The sequence below is a fragment of the Buteo buteo genome, chromosome 11, assembly GCF_964188355.1.
Source record: "Buteo buteo chromosome 11, bButBut1.hap1.1, whole genome shotgun sequence".
NCBI classification, from domain to species: Eukaryota; Metazoa; Chordata; class Aves; order Accipitriformes; family Accipitridae; genus Buteo; species Buteo buteo.
In genome coordinates, this window is record NC_134181.1 from 31,932,930 (window position 1) to 31,950,089 (window position 17,160).

At 57.6% G+C, this 17,160-nt stretch overlaps 1 protein-coding gene across 11 annotated transcripts in view; it reads right to left on the minus strand.

The window, feature by feature from the left end:
• Positions 1 to 17,160, minus strand: part of NCOR2 (nuclear receptor corepressor 2) — a 258,338-nt gene that overhangs the window by 37,874 nt on the left and 203,304 nt on the right. For all 11 annotated transcript variants that reach the window (XM_075041437.1, XM_075041432.1, XM_075041438.1 and 8 more), the window contains 3 exons: positions 14,120 to 14,262; positions 8,391 to 8,538; positions 5,121 to 5,676 (listed from right to left, as the gene is read on the minus strand). In XM_075041437.1, the coding sequence (XP_074897538.1) occupies positions 5,121 to 5,676; positions 8,391 to 8,538; positions 14,120 to 14,262 (847 nt within the window). The remainder of the gene's footprint in view (positions 1 to 5,120; positions 5,677 to 8,390; positions 8,539 to 14,119; positions 14,263 to 17,160) is intronic.

Sequence of the window (17,160 nt, forward strand, 5' to 3'; positions counted from 1 at the left end):
TGAATACATTGTGCACTCGGGCTTCCAGCCCTGCAAGCTGCTGCCCCGGCCCCAAACCTGTTTAGATGGCAACTACCACTCCAAAGATCTCAGCATCCACCACAAGGATGCTTGTCCGACAGGAGGTTGCTCAGCAGGAAAATCTGCCACGCTGCCCAAAGCACAGGGGACCTGCAGCCGCTGGGGAGGTGTCTCAGCTCCGACCTTGGTGGGCTGCAGGTGCCCCTGGGTCATTCTGGTCTACGAGGGTAGGCTCAGAGGGGAACACAACCCAGCCCAGCAATGCCCAGCTAGCAACTAGGGCAGCTTTGCTATGGGATGACGAGGCCGAGGGGAGGCGAAGAGCAGGATGGGATTCAGCTCCTGCTTTCCAAAGACAACCCCCACAGGGCTCTGTGCTCAAATGAGACCATTACGTCTCACTCAACAGCCTCTTGAGCCCTCTTTCCCTCATCCCCTATGCTAACTATTTCTAGCAAATCTGCTGTTGTCCAGAATAAACCCAAGGGAGAACTGGAGCCCGGAGCTGGGAGCTATAGAGCAGGGTGACAAGTTCAGATTTCATTTGGGCATCACGCTACTCTCTGGAGCTCACATGTGGTGCTCGCCTGGCGCTTGGGATCAGCCTCATGCCCCTCTGCAAGGAGTGTCTTTTATCAAGGTGCTAAAGCCTGGGCAAGCCACCACGTGCACATGGCCAGGGTGCTCAGATCACTTGAAAGATGAGAGGCTGGATTTGGATGGGATTTGTTCAGCCCAGCAGCTGTGCAGCTCTGCACCCTCGCCACTCGCTCTTCCCCTTGACTGTTTTGAGTTGCCTGGTAGACACTCAGACGGCCGCGTTGAGCCCCTGCGCAAATGGTGAGAGGTGGGCATCTCCATGGTGCCACCGAAATGGGGTGGGGATGGAGGCACACGAAGCCCATGGGTCAAGCCCTTGGTGTGTCCAGCTCCTGAGCTCATGCCGAGACCCTGGGGACCACGTCTCTCCAGGCCATCTCCACCTTCTCTCCCTCCCGACTCCAATTTGTTGAAGCCAGTTCATAGTTTCCAAGCTTTACAGCTTGATTTGTTTATTTTAGCTGTTATTTCACTGCTCTCTTCAGCCTATAAATTTCAAGGTCATTCCATGCTCACCCTTGGATGAATAAACAAGCGTGGCGGGGCCATGTGCGGGGAATAAACTCATCACGGTGCTGGGACTGCCCCAGCCCTTGCTCTGTGCAGTGCCCAGCATTGGAGAGGAAGGGGACCCACCTTTGGATTGCGACCGGGGTGCTCTGGTTGGGCACCCAGGGGAGACCAGGCGAGAGGCAGCAAATCTGGGCTGCTCCCCAAAGAATTGGAACGTTGTCTGCCTGCAGAGCCACATGGGTGTTGTGAAGCCATGCTGTGGGGGGCTCGGGGCTCCCGGAAGGGTGCAACGCCCCGAAGTCTGCTGAGACATACGGCTGGGGACAAGGGCACCCAGCACTTGCTCCCGAGACCTTGACACCATGCTGAGCTGCAGCACCGCTCTTCTGGGGCTGCCGAGCTGGGGAAGGCCTGTGTTCACAGCACGCTCTGCAGCCCTGGCCACAATCCCCCGGCCCTTTGGGCTCTGATTTTACCCAAAAGAAGCCGATCTCTTATTATTTTTGAAAAACGGCAATTTTTTTCTGGGCAACCCTCATCTGGGAGGCAGGGCAGCCAACGCAGGCTGCCCGCCAGCTCGGCTCCCGGTACCGGCAAAGAGTTCCTCTTCTGCCACTTCACCCCAGATGCCAGTGCCGCCAGGCTGGTAACACGTCACCCCTGCACCGAGACGGGTTCTGGTGCTCACCAGGAGGTGACCAACCTGGCAGCGCTGGCCCAGCTCCATGTCACTGTCACTGCTAGTGGCGCGGGACAGATCTCAGCAGCCGCGGTTGCGCTCAGCACCACTCTCCTCCTCACTAGCGATTCTTGAGGAACATTTAGCTAAACAGCCTGATTTTCCAGAAACTGGCAAGCTTGATCAGCAAGCGGGGTCCTGCCAGCCCTGGCAGCCCCTGGCAGAGCAACTGCCCCGGCGGCTGCCCCGTGCACTTGTGGTGCTTGCAAGAGATGCATTTAAGCACCCTTAAGGACCCTTTAAGCACCCTTAAGATCCTCAGGTTTCCTAAAGCCCTCCAGGATCCTGACACTTAGGAAGCCAGAGGCAGTATTAAATTCACCAATACGCAAAATGCATAATTTATTACGTCTCTCCCAGCAGACCTTGCACAGGACACAAGGCTGTCGGGTGCTTTACTCTGGAAGTCATCAGATGAATGACCCTCAGCATCTCGTATCCAGGCGCTGCCAGCCCAGGGCCTCCCAAACCCAACCACCAGTTCCTAAACATGGGTGATGGCGTTGAGAGGGATGGGAAAAGGGTTGGAGCAGGAAGGGGTCGGCATGGACACAGCTGAGCCTCAGCAGTGTGGAAATATCCCCTCCCAGGCATGAAGTTTTGGGGGTGACAAGGACACTGCGTTCCCCAAACTCCTTCACCTTCCACCAGAGACGGGGACCAGTTTCATTACCCAGATGAGCCAACACACTGACACGTGACCCAGCCAAACACAATTCCTTGCACACACAGTGGTTGTGCAAAGGTGACGGCTACTGGATTTCCCCAATGGGGTCCCCCAAGCCAGGGCTATGGCACCAACGCGGTGCTGGCCCGGCACAGCCCTCGCACCTACGGCTGAGCCAGCGATGGGGACGCAGAGCGCAGGGGTGGCTCGGTGCAATGCTTACAGCAGATGTCTCCTCTCCGTGCTGCAGCTCTGCAGCAGGTGACTGTTCATGGCCTCCCTCACGCGTCCCCAATCTGGCGTGACCTCCCACTGAGCCGCAGTACTGGCAGCACTAGCAGCAGCCCTCTTGCAGTGTTCACTGCATGGAACCACAGACAATTAGCTGCCTTCTTCAGCTTTGATGAGTAAAGGCTGCGCCTCCTTATCCTGGACTTGTCTTGGCTAGTGTGAACTGCAGGAGGACCCGAAAAAGGCTGCCCCTACGTCTCACGCCAACCCTGCACCCCTTCCCTCTCACCGCAGGGACATCCCAGCCATCCTCCGTCCCCTTTTGGGAGATGCCGCGGACGGCTTGGTCCTTTTACAAGCGCAGGGAAGAGCACCCACGCCCCGCCGGCGCTGGGTGGGCGGGCGAGCATCGGGTGATGCGGTGATGGGGCGGCTCACGCGGCATCTCGGCAGCCTCGTCCTGCTCATCGCGAGTCACGCTGCAGCAGCGGGGCTGCGGTAACCGCCTGCGAGCGAGCAGCCCTTGGCCGGTGGGAAATGCAAGGGAGCAAAGCTACACTGGGGAAGCCCGCTGGGAACATGACGGTGCCGAAACCTCTGAGCCGGCTGTGGACCGATCCCGCGGGTGCTCCTGGGGCTCCCAGGCTGGGCAGCGCCAGGCACCGGCGTCGACTGCAGCTTTCCCGTGCCGGCAAGCTCTGCTTATCACCCGCGCTTCACCGCCGCACCGGATAAGAGGAGCGGCCCGGGAGCTGCGGGATGCCTGTTTAATGTTTAATATTCCTGGAAGCTGGTAACTGTTTGACAAGCGAGATAGGCGCTGACTCAGCGAGGAGCTGGGGATGCAAAAGTCACTCCCAAGACGACTCGCTCCTTTGCTGCTGGGAAGTCAGTACAAGCCACTGCTGTCCTGGTTTTGGTTGGGCTAACATTAAACTCGAGGAGTGCAGCCCCGCTGGCCTCACTCTCCCTTGCTGAGAGGTTTTCTCCCGTCTGGGAAGGAGGAGAGGGTGGGGAGGGGTGGTGCTGGACTCCATCCACCGCCGGAGAGGAGCACCGCAGCCAAGAGGCCTCAGCCCTGCCACGGGGCCGTGGCCAGCGGCATCCACACCACCCCTCGGCATCGTCAGCGCCGCTTCCAGCTGCTTGGCAGCAAGAGGGGCTGCTCCCCTGGGGCAGCCGGGCAGCGCGGAGGATGCTCCCGCATGAGCGGTGCTCACCCACGGGCTCCTGCATCCATCACAGGGAATGCGTGGAGGCCATTAAGAGTGGTGGAGACACAGGATGGCTCCCTACTGCCTTGTCCTGTTGCTTTGCTTGCTTGGTTTTTTTAAATAGTCCCATCCACAGCGCTGCATGCAGCCCGCCCAGCCTGGTAGCACCCATCTTGCTGCCAAACTGCCCCCTGCAAGCCCACAGGAGGGATGCGGGATGCAGGACGCCAGCCTCCAGTCCCAGCCCAGCTCCGAGGCGGGGAGGGACTGCCGTCTCTACGTACAATGGCACGGTGGACTCAGGAGTCCCATCTGGCCCAGGAGCCAGCGTGGATGGAAGCAGAAGCCATTAGAAAAATCAGGGCTACAAAGATGCATGTATTCATACATATTCTTTAAAAACCAGGAAACCTCCTCCCCATTTGTGAGGCTCTTGGGTGGGGTGGGCTCTGTGGGAAAAGCCAGGAGGGGAGCAGGACGTTTCTCCAAGGAGGACGCCAGTGTTTCCCCTCCCTGTTCCAAGAGCCATCCACGAAGGGTCAGAGGTGTCCTTGGCTGCCAGCCCCAGGGGTGAGTGGAGGGCTTGGGACTGCGGCAGCTCAGGTGAAGACCTGGTGGCATGGCCCTGGGAAACCTCGCACAGCCCACACTGTTCTCCTCCCTTTATGGCCAGGAAGGATAATTCACCCCTACAGATCCAAGCAGCATCTCCGCCAAGGGAGCAACTCGCCTCCTCTCTGCATTGGGAAAAGGTCCCTGAAGTGACTTCCCTCCTGCCAGTGCCGACTCAGACAGAAACCGTTCCCAACCCCGGATGCTGGCACTCCAGCCTGCGCCTCTGCACAACTCCACTGTCCCCAAGGGCACGTCCCGCTCCATTGCGTCACCCAGATGGGCTGCCACCAGCAGACACAGCGGCTCTGCACCCAACACCTGCTCACGGCCATTGCCCAGTAGCACCCGTACGTTGGGACATCGCACTGCCCGTTGTGTCATGGCCCCTTGGCAAGCAATGGCCAAAGGGTCACAGCTACGTGGGGACACAGCAGGGCACACGTGGGCACTGTGGCATGCAACGGAGATGCTCGTCTGGCCCTTGGGCCGTGCACTTGCCCACCTCCGTCCCTGCTCCTACCTGCTCTTGTCCACAGCATCCTGCTCGTCCATCTCATCCGCGCTGCAGGTCGCGCTGGAGTCGCTGTCGGGGTTCACCCCAGGGCCTTTACTGCCTTTATGGCTCTCCTTCTTCTCAGCCTTGGGCGTCCCCTCTGTCCCCACTGTCCCTCCGCCGCTGATGCCGCTTTCCGCCTTCTTGTCATTCCCCTTGTCCTTCTCCTGGCTGTCTTCGCTCTCCTCCTTCTTCACCTCGCTCTTGCAGGGCTCTTCGCTCACCTTCTCCTCCGGCTCCTCCGTTTTCACCACGTCCACCACCAGGTCCTCCTGCACCTTCTCCTCACTGCTTGGTGGCTCGGGAGCTGCCTCCGGAGGAGGGCTGGCAGCAGGAGCGGGGTTGGCGGGGGGAGCGGGGGGAGCGTCGGGAGGTGTTGGAGCCTCTTCCAACTTGACTGCTGGTTCTGCGCCGGAGTCACCTCCTGGCCCGGGTGTTGCCTTGGCCCCGTTTTCGCCTCCTTCTTTCGCTTCGGGCCTCGGCGAGGGAATGCTCTCTGTGTCGGAGCTGTTATTTACTGCAGCTGAGAAAAGGGAAGAAATAAAAATAAGGATCAGCCCGAGATTCTCGCTTCCCATATCGCTGCCTCCACCCCCTCCCTTGGGAGGAGAACGCCCTCGTTCCTCCAAGGGGGAGATGATCCCGGGGCTGGGAGAGCTGCACTGGGATCCCCGGATCCAGAGCCTACTAAGCAAAGGGATGCTCTGGGGGCCTCTTTGCTTGCCCAGCACGACGACTGTTGTTAACCCCCACCCAAACGCAAAACCACATGCCCAAAAGCCTGGAGACCGAGCGACTGGGAAGCTGGATTTTTAGGGAAAATCTTGGCTGCTGGCTGGTTCTATAGGACTGGACCTGCTCCCTCCTTGCCCTCGCACCCATGGCTCTGGACCAGCTCTGCTCCGCCAGGACCAGGCACCTCGCTGGCACCCTGCTCGCTGACTTACGTCGCCTGTGTCCCTGGCTCTGCCACCCCCGGGGCAGCTGGGGACCATACCAAAACACTGCGTGTGTTTGTTGTTATTTAAGCTGCCAGTGGCAGAAGAAAGGAGGTCAGGGTCGGCGAAAGGAAAGTGCTGGCAGTGCTGCGGGACAGGTTAATTATTACATGGAAAGGATCACTCTCAAATCTGCCACCAACAGCTTGAGGTGAGCTGGAAGCATGAGCGTCCATGCACCGGTGCAGATGAAGGTGCTGTCGAGATTGTTTCTATGGCTGGGGAGAGGATCATTCTCTCCAGGGCTTTGCCGGACAAACACAGCCAGGGCCAGGAGCACCAGGAGACTTCCACAGTCCCACCTCAGCACGTCCCCACCAGGCAGGGCTCTTACGCTCATGCCCAAAGGCTTCTTCATGTGCATCCCTAGACTTGTTGCTCTCCATAGCAGCACAGACAGCTTTCAAACGCTTGCGAGATGAGTACACAGAGGTACTGTGTCCCAAAAGCCGTACGTTGGAGCACATCCATCCTTCCTTGGCAGGAAAATGCGCCACACTCATCAGGAATCTCAGCCTTTTCCAACCTTTACTCACTTGCAATCAAGCAATAAGGGGTCACGTCACCCACCCAGGGACAAGGTTTATAGCACATTTGGCCAAACTCTCCCTGACTGCCACTCGATGCTACTCTGAATGTCGTGCCGAGCCATCCAACCGTGGCTTGTCCCAGGCTCAACCAAGCTCTAGGCTCCTGCACACTCCCTCCAGATGCTGAATCCATGGTCTACACCATAACCCCCATGCCAAGTCCCTCTCCTTCCTCCCGTCCCTGGCTGGCCACATGGCCCCTCAACACCAAGCTACTGCCTGAGCATCCCCAAATGTCACCCCAGAGCCAGGGGCCATCTCGTGCATAACACCACCCTGGCACTTCTCTGGCCCTGACATTTCATCCCGCCTGCTTACACCTTTCTTCAGCTCCGTAGCCCACCCCAGCAGCAGAACAAGAGATGAGGCTTGGAGCGTTAAGGCTCGGGAGCATGTCAAGAGATCCATCTCTAATCTCAAAAAGCCATTGTTTCCTCTCAGGCACTCTTACAAAGAGCAATAACTACCTTTTACTTTATGCCTCTGAGTCACGTATCACCTCGCACAAAGATTTACCTGGAATCTGCCTTGTAATGAGTCACTTGCAACGATGATTTGAAAAGATTTCCCATTTCGAGTCCCATTAGCCTGGGTGCTAAGGCCAGGAATCAGCGTGGTGCCAGCAGTGCTGGTTAAGTTATTAAATTACTTTGACAGAAGTCAAATGGGCCTATTGTTGGAAAATTACGCACATTTTCTCCAAACTCACTGCCGCGCTTTCTAAGCGATAAATAGCTGAAAATTGTCACTTTCAAGTTGTTTCCTTTCTTTGGTATGGCTGGGAGGGAGGAAAACACGGCCTTAAAAGGGAAAGGAGGAGGAAAAGACCGGCCAAGGTACACCAGCCTCGCCAGTGGGAGACCGCGGCTTCCCTTGCCTTTGCTGGCAGCGTGGGCTCCACTGCCTGGGGCAGCAGTGGCAGCGATGCCCTGACGGGACAGGGATGGGCACATTCAAACCTTAGTGGGTTATCCCTCCTCGAGCGCATGCTAAGCTTCTCCAGAGCCTGCAGCGGTGGCTACCTAACCCTGCCGAGCATGCAGGCACCCCCTGAAGGGGGAAACCACCATGAAATGTGGTTTACAAGAGCATATAAGTGTGCCAGGCCCCAGTAAGCTGGGTGCTCTAGGGAGCGTGCGCTGATGGAAACTGGAAACCAAAGGGCTTGCTCTCCTCCTGGGCGAGGAGAAGCCGCTGGGACCGCCCCAAGTTCCAGGTAAGCCCTTTATGTGCAGCCTCGATGTGGGGGCCGAGGAGCCCCTGGGCCACGGAGGCTCCTGTAAGCCTCCCCATGCCCCCCGGGATCCCCGTAGGCGCCTGGCAGCCACGGCGGAGGCTGCTGGTAACAGAGCTCCTGCATTGCACGACCTTCCCAAAATAAACATCCCTCCAGACAGACACGGGAGGAGGGCGGTGATCCAGGGCACTCCTCTCAAGCATGAAATCCAGAGGCATCCAAAATGCCATGAGCAGCTCGTGCTGCAGGATGCCGTCACCTCGGTGTGGCTTTGGGGTGACAGACATGACCCCCTGCAAGCGCTGACATTTGCAGCCCCGGAGAGGCCGTGTGCGGTGCCTCTGCTGCAACTGCACAGCAAAGCCAGGAGAGCTGAGTGCATCCCCCCACCGCAGCCCCCCCGCTACCTCACCTTCTGCCTCCTCGGCCATCTCCTCCTCGTTGCCACTTGTCCCCGACACCTCCATCTCCTCGTCCTCAGCTGCAGGAGGGAAGGCAGCTTCTTCGTTTTGAACGGCGGTGCCTTTTTTCTTCTTTCTCTTGGCGTTCCTTTCTTTCTCCTGCGGAAGAGGCAGAGGATGGTGAGAAGGAAAGCCCACCGGGAGCCATATGGGAGCAGACAGCACCCGTTCTGCCTGAAGGGTCAAGAAGGATCCTAACACCACCATGGCCCCCTGCCCAGGGTAAACCCTCTGAGTATCAGTCCTCGGGACCAGACTTGCCTGCTGAAAGCCCGGCAGTATGGTCTCATCTGCCCAAAATCTTTGACCGCCGTGCAATGGCCAGCCCAGCTCCACGTGGAGCTCCAGCCCAGGCGGTAGCGAGCCCCCGAGGGAGGGATGGCATGGACGTGTGGACAAGGGACGCGCGTGCAGAAGTCACCAGTGCAGGGCTAGCAAAAGCCCCGCGGTCCTGCGTCCGCTCACTGCGGATGTGCAACGTGTTCATCCCGCACATTTCCAGGTGCTACCTCCAGCTACACAAACGTGTGGCTGCGGCTTGATGCTTATCTGCAGATAACGAAGCTGACGCCCCAGATATGGCCCAGCCAACATTTTTGCGCACCAGCTTTTGCATCCCCTGCAGCAGGTGCTGCCAAAGGACTTTGACTCCCGTGCAGGGGAGGCTGTCACCAGTGGGCAGTGGGGACGCTTCGTGCGGCATGGCATCCCAAAGGTGAGCTGCCTGGTGCCCGTCCTGCCCGAGACAGCCCCGTCCCCCCTTGTCAGGGCACGTGCCACAGCCACGAGGGTGAGGACAGCTGCTCCCTCCTGCCGATCTAAAGGAAAAGTCTCGGCTTTGCTATTGTTTCCTGCTCTTGTTGCTTGAGTAAATATTACCAGTAGGAACAGGCCCATCATCTCCGGCTCTCCCTGCAAACCCCACATGAATGACGTGTGTAGGACGTTTATTTACATGGATGAAAAGATAAAGCCGTGGTGGAAACGTTAACTTTGCTGCTGGATCTCTGCGCTGGGAAGAGCTGGTCCCCCCTTCCCTCCCCCCCAACTTTTCAATCCTTTAAAAAACTTCCAGATAAAACAAACAAATACAACTGCTTTTTGCTTGGAAACGCTGCTTGCTCAAAATCTATTTTTATCAAACTGGGCAGGAGAGAGGGAAAAAAGGCACTTGAGAAAGGGCTCTGTGAAGGCACGGAGAGGCGGCAGGAGGAAGGCAGGGCTCCACGGTGCCTTCACCCCATCCCAGTAGCGGCAGCGATGCCCCGGCGCTGCCAGCGTTCGCGCCTCTGCCACGGCAGCGATTCAGCAACCACACGTTTCTGTCTGAAGCAGCAGTTGCCCATCACGCTAATGCGGTGACAAAGCACCGACGTTACTATGGCAAAGACTTCTCTGCCTCTTACTCACGGGTCCGTGACTCAGCTGCAGGCAGGAGCAAGCTCCTCTCTGGGGAATTAGCCGGGAACCAGCCTCTGCCTCAGCACCCTACTTGGCCAGAGCCGGGGGGCCGGCGGCTGCCGGCAGAGCGGAGCAGTGAGCTGCCCCAGGCGCACTGTGCATCCCTCTCCTGGCAGACCCCACTGCTGGTATTTAGGGAAGATGATGGGAAATCCAGGCAGCAGATCCTGGCTACATCTAGAGATACGTTTAGGCCACCATCTCACCTCTTACAATGCCAACAGCTCTGGCTGCCTCGTGCAGTCTTGCTCCCGGCAGCCTGCCCAGGAAAGAGGTCCCTCTCTCCTCTGCCTCCGTAAGCAGCCACAGGACTACCACGTCTGACACAGGATCCTAACCACAACTGTGGCAGACACGGAAGAGTCTCTGTGAGCCATTCCTGGGACTAGGCGTCTCCCATCGTCATAACGTACTCTTAATCCAAGTGATTACCATCGAGGCCACGGGAAGGTGCCAGGATCATTTGCTACGGGCACTCTGATGCTCATTTTATGCTATCCCAGCCTACAGGGTCTCTGCTCTCTAACTGCCACCAGGTATTTTTGCAGGAGCATCCAGGACTTGGTGCCACTTAAGCAGTCTGCCTTGCCAAGACCACTGAGGAGACACGCTATGCACAGCGAGGACACTGAATCCTGCACGAGGGGTCACTCCATGCCTGCTCCTCTACGTTGTCCTCCCAGGCACCTGGTCCCCAGCCAGCCCTACCACGCTAACTCCCAGCCTGGCAGGGATGGGCAGCTCTTCCCCCACCTCCCCTCCCGCCATCCCGGGTGCTGGGCACTGCCTCCCACTGCTCAAGTTCACCTGCACCACCTGTCCTGGAGGAGGAGCTGGAGATGCCACCAGCCCTCAGGCACGACATCTCTCTGGCCTTCTGCCTCGCCGGCAGAGCGGCCATCCCGACAAATTTGGCCTCCCCTCGCACTCACCACCTGACACAGCGGCAACAGCCAAAACAACTTCCAAACCTTGCTACCGACACGGAGCCATCATGAGTACCTCCCATCAGCATCAGCCTCAGCCTGACCCAGGAGCAGGACTAGGCAGTCCCAGACTGGTGTGACATCCTGATGCCCGTTTGAGACCCCACCAGGACTAGGTCTAACCACAGAGTGACTCCCGTGCTCTGCCGTGGAAGCAGCCAGGAGCGATGGGAAGGGGCAGAGTGGTGACCCCGCAGGCAGGACCTCTCTGCCACCGCGGTGAGGCGGGTCTCGGTTCCCCACCCTGAGACCAAGGCTCTGCACCAAGGCAAGGCAGACTTGTTCACTCTCCAGAAGAAGAGGTCACCAGGCTGTCCTCCTGAAGCAGCTTTGCTAGGCGAAGCCAGCACCACCCAAAAAAAAGCAAGAAATTGAAGAAATGTTGCTCAGAGAGTTCCAAAGGATTGGTCCTCCAAGCAGGAGCAGCAACCAGGACCGGCCCAGGGGTTAACTCGCCCATCGTTGCTGCACAAGCCAAAACAATCCCCAGCAGTCACTAGACCAAAGTGTCAACCTCACCGCAAACAGGTCCTGGTGAAAACAGTGCTTCATCTCCAACCGCTAACAAAAAGAGCAGCTCTGAGGACACCATGTATCCCAATGCCCTGCTTTCCTTAAATGCCAAGATTAAAGAGCGCACTGTGCAGAAGGTCAAGGCTAAGTGACGCTGATGCCTGGGACACATCCGAGCTGCTCGGCAGCAAACCCAAGCCAAAACACACAGCAGGGCAGATAAAGCGAAGCCTCAAGGTGGCCTGACCCTGCCCCAGCAGTAACAGGCTGCCTGTCCCGTGGTGCAGCTGGCTGGCAAGGACACCCCAATCCATCGGGGTGCTTGCAGAGGGAGGAGGGTGAGGATCTGTGGCACGCAGCCCCGTTGAGCCAGGACCACAGTGGGATTCCCCTCCTCAAACAGGCTGGAGAAAGGTCTCCTGACCGCTGAGCAGCTCAGGGGAGAGGGGAAATGGGGCTCTGTGTGCTGACACAGCCCATGCACGGCTCCCCGGCCCCAGTGTGCTCTTTCCCCAGAGGAGAACCTCTCCAGTAAAAGGATGGGTCTTCAAATTAAAACCCCAAACGCCGCATGTGGGAGTGTATGGACCACGCGGGCTCTGGAGAGGCAGAAAAGGAGCATCACCTTGCCAGACACCTTTGCCTGTTGCAACCCAAGCCCTTCTTCCTAATGCTGGATGCTCCCTGGATGCTCCGAGGGAGGGTGCCCTCATCCCCAGAGCTCCTCGGGCTCTGGCCAGCCAGGGTTCAGTGTGCAAGGGGACAAGGGGCTGCCAAAAAGCCCGGCCCCATCCCACCCAGCACCGTCCCAGCACAGGGAAGGGAGACATCCCGCTCTGCACTGTGCTGTGCCATGTTTTGGGGACGGAGGGACCTTGCCAGGCTCTGCTTCCCGTCCCACACCAGCCACTGCCGCCTGCCCGCAGCTCCTCCGAGTCGCCTGCACACTGCTGAAACCCGGTGTCACAGCTACCTGGAAGAGGAGGCTACAATATTAATGAGCCCCATTTGGGAAACGAATGAGATCTGCTAATTAAGTTTACTCTCATTAAGCAAGAGGAAGAAAAGCAGAGCCACTGTGTTTCCCCACACATTATCAGCAATAGCTGTTGGTGGTGAGGTCAGGGAATAATCAGGGGATGTCATGGCAAAACTAGGTGATGCCACGCTGCCTCGCCACGTGCTTCCTCCGTAGAGGTCACGGCTGACTACTGAGTATAGGATGAGATTTGGAGGCTCGGTTTTCTTGGGAATATATTTAGGAGTCAGGAAGGAAGGTCTATGGCAATTTAATCTCAGTTGTCCTTTTATTTTATTCAGCTTTCTGGCATCTGCTGTTGCCACAAAACAATAGAGCACAATAAATAACAGCTGAACGTTCATTGTTCTCCTCCACAACCGAATCCCATAGCCTCCAATGCTCAAAAAATAAAATGATGATGCTGATATAAACTGCAAGTGAGAGTGAGCAATTAGACTGGAGAAGTCTAGCGGCTGCCTTGGAGGGACGGATGCAGAGAAAAATGTGGTTCTGCAGAAAAACACTTCCGTGATATAATTTCTGCAACATTAGGAAGCAGAGTAAATTAATATACACCGGCTCCACTGCCAGCTAAGCTGTATGATCTTATTTCAGATTCTCCCTAGTAATGAACAATAGTATCTTTCTAACGTAACATTTTATATTCAGAGGGCTTGACGCACATTTCATTCCAGTCTTTATATCGGTTTTGGGGTCTTTTATATAGTTTGTTTGCTTTGTTTCTAAAAACAATTCGGTGAAACATGGGAACACAGGAGTGTCTCTGTGCATAGAGAATTAATAAAAAAGAATCGCCGATGTCTTCTTTTTCTCTCATTCCTATAGACTGACTAGGATATTAAATTCCTGGGTGAGTCATTGAATGTTTTCCTGTCTTTCTTTTTACTCTTGCTGTAATAGCTTGCTTGGAGAGATTCCTGCATTGAACATTGTCCTTTGCATTTTCAAAGCACCCCTTGGGGGTTTAGCCATGTGAATTCTATTAGCCAGAAACTGGGAACCCCAGGATACTCTACAAATGAAATAATTATAATCCTTAGTTGCTCTTAGCAGTTCGTCCTACCTCCAGATCACTAAACAAACCCTGCTTCATTCAGACCCTGCACAGCATGCCAGAAAAGAAGCAGCATTATCCCCTTCTGATGGGGAAACTGAGGCATGGAGAGATCTGCGCATCTGCTCGCAGCCCTAAAGACAACTGACATCCGTGTCTGGACCAGCTTTTCCTCATGTTGTCCTAAACCCCTGAATTTCTTTGGGGCAAACTGGCAGTTTACCGGGTTAACTGTGGTACCTGCAAGGCGCAAAGCTGCGTGGCCCAGCCGGGCTCTCTGCTCACTGGGGTGGAACGGCACAACCTCGCCGGCGTCAAAGTATTTGCGCAGCTGGGACTGAGCTGGCGTCCTGGCCAACACACCACAACCCTGCACCTCCTTCTGCTCCTTATCTCCCTGCGTACCAGCCATGCTCCAGACGCCCAGGCATCTCCCACACAGCAGCTCTCCCTCCTCCAGACCTCCCAGAGACAAATGGGTGGACAATCTTTTCCTGCACCGCTCCCCAGTCCTCAGAGCTTTCGCTCCGAGATGATAAAGACCCCCCTTGGCTGTGGGAAGCATGTAAGGACTTGCTAGGAAATATCTATGGTGCCCGGTGCAGGTTGAGACGGGGCTCTCACCATTTTCAGTTTGTGCTGCTGTAGAATCTCGTCCAGGTTCTGCCTCTTCTTGTAGTTGAAGTAGAAGTTTTTGCACTGTGACACGGTCTTGGAGCCCACCATCCTGGCAATGGCTGACCAGTTCCGCCCATGCTCAAGGAGACCTGTGGTCGGAGAAGGGAAAAAGGAGAAGGGTTTAACACCAGATACGCTTGCACAAGGGCAGCATTATCCATGCAGGATGGGAAACATCCTCTGCACAAGCCAAACTCCACAGGAACAATATGGTCACTAGCACCCGTCTAAACGGCTTCCTAGGCAAAGGGATGACCTATGAGAGCCCGTTTTTCTTTCCAAGAGGAAAAAAGGCACTATGCTGACCATCTCTGGAACAAAACGTGTCTCACAGCCACGTCTTGGCCAGCCACCGGGTAGTCAGGAGGGCAAGTGGTGCTCCCTTCCCTTTGAGATGGCTGCAGGAGGTGTTGGCAAGCCCAGGAGAACTTGGGACAGCAGCTCTCAGTCCCTACCATGAAGCAAAAGCTTTTCCCACCCTCCTGTGCCCCAGAGATGACTCGGACTGGGGTGACAAGGCAGTTCAGGGAGTTGGAGCAGAGAGTCCTGTCACAGACAGGGAGGAAGAGCCTGGGCAGGGAGGTGGCAGCATGCAGGCAGGGAAGCCCAGGTGATGTCCCAGGCGGGGAAGAGGCGTGCCGGGCGATTAGTGCTGATTGCAGGCTCATGAGCAAAAGTGGCTTCCCAGGTCAGGCATCACTCCAAGGTCTGGCAATCCTGGCCAAATGGTGCCACCCGAGCATGGGGCTCCTGCCAGCACTGGGGCAACTCAGCAGGGTGGAGGAGGAAGAGGAGGAGGAAGGAACGAGTCAGCACTCTGTGTCCTTGCAGTCTCTGCAGGGGTGTCTGGGCACTCCCGGTCCCACAGCTGGAGATGGGAGTCACAACCGAAGCCCAGGGACGGGTGCAGCGGCACCCTGGTCCCTCCATCCCAGGCTCCTGGAGGCGACCTGGGTGAGGACCATCCAGGCTTTCTGGGAAATAAATCTCTGCCTGCAATCCTTCCCGGTGAGTGGCTGGTCCTTCCTGTGGTGCCTGGTGGGACCGGAGCTGCCACCAGCCTGCAGGACACTGCCGGTCCAGCTGGGTCGTGCCGGTCCGGCTGCCTCCTGGCTGCTCGCGTGATGCCACCGTCAGGCCAACAGCTCCCCTGGTCCTCCCCTGCAGCTTGTGTAGGGCACGGGACGGATAAACTATGAGCCCAGGGGCACAGTACTGCCACAAAAGGTGACTTCAAGATGAAAACAACCAGGGAATGAACCTGCTAAGACCATCTTCCTCTTTTGTTAGGGGTTTTTCTGCCCAGAAGCTACCAACCACAGAGCCTGGGAACAGGCGCTGCCCAGGCATCTCCATCATCCATCCCCAAACCCCTCCCCGGTTGCTCTAACACCACGGGGCTTGGGATCGCAGCAATTCCCACGTCAGGACTCCCGTGCGTGGCTCTGCTTGTGCCTGGGAGCCACGGCAGCTGTGCCCCAGCCCCGCTGCCAGCCTTCAGCCAAGCTGCTGCCATGTGTCATCTCCGAGCCCCAGCCTAGACCTAAGTGCCAGCCCAACCCCTTCTTCAGCTCAACAACAAACCCCCCCCTCCGGGAAGGGCTGATCTCAGTGCAGCCACAAGCAATCAGGGCCCGAGGGACGCACCTCCGGCCTGGATCCGTGCACCCGTGTGAGGGGAGGGCACGGCACGGGGGCTGTGGGTATGTCTGCGTTGAATAGACAGCACCACGTACCCCAGGAGAGATGAAATCTCCCTCCCTGCTTCCCAGCTCCTGGAGGAAACCAGCAGTACCCAGCACAGCAGGAGTTAACATCCAGCCGGTGCCTGTATCCTGCTCTGTCCCAGCACCAGGGCTTATCAAATTGCACGTAAGAGGCAGGCATCACACAGCGCTGAGCACCACAAAAGGCCGTGGCAAGCCAAGAAACAAGTTTGAGCTTTAACTCTGCAACTCCCAGCCTCATTTCAGCCAAACCCACGACCTCCATCACCCCACTGGCAGGCTGGGACTTCTTAAAAATAATAATAAATGAAAAAAAAGGACGTCCGGCCACCAACTGCGAGAGATAACGAGCTGGGGCGGGAGTCCTCCCCCTCAGTCGCTGAAGGCTGCAGGGGAAAACAGGACAGTGCCTGTGTCACAACCCGTCCCCTGTGTCACAACCCATTGCTGCCGTCCAAAGCAAACAAGCGGCTCGGCCCCCTTTGCTCATGGCCGTGCCGGTGGCCCCGCACCAAGAGTGACAGCCGGGGCTGGAGCCGTTTGCTGCGCCCCGGGCAAAGCCCCAAAACACAAACACCGGCGGCGGCGTGCCGTGAGCTCCGGTGGGCGAGATGCCGTACCGTCTGGTGGAGAGAAGCAGGACCTGACACGGCAGAGCCCGGGCCGGGGGTGACGGAGGCCAGCGCGAGCGGTCCCCGGCGTGGCGTGACCTCTGCCAGCTGCGGGCAATGCCAGCTCCCGGCTGCCCTTTCCCCTGCCCGGGCTCGCTGCTCCCCTGCCCACCGTGGGGCTGGGGGACAGGGATGCTGCCGGAGGAGCTTGCAGCCGGCCGGGCAGGTGGCCGCATCCGTGCTGGGCTCGCGAGGAGGAAGCTGCCTGCAGCCCCTGCCTGCGGGACCCAGCAGGCAGCCCAGCCGCTCTTCTCTTTACGTTAAAACCAGAGCAAAACAGCAACACCTGCTTCCCCACGCTGTAATTATCTGCACGCTCAGGGAGGGACCGGCCGAGACACCCCGGGACAAGCCGATAAGCCCTCGGCTCACCGGGCACCCCGGCTCGATGAGCTCCGCCGGCACGGTAACCCCCAGTCCCTGCACCCCGCCAGCCTCCGCCCCGCGCTCCCCGGCACGCCAGCCCGCCTCGGCACCGCGCGGCTCTTCGTTCTGCAGCACAACTGAAACTATGACTAACTGAGTTATCAGATCTTAACGAAGGCTGCGCTCGCTCGTTGGCTTGGGGCGGGGGCTCTGGACGCGGGGG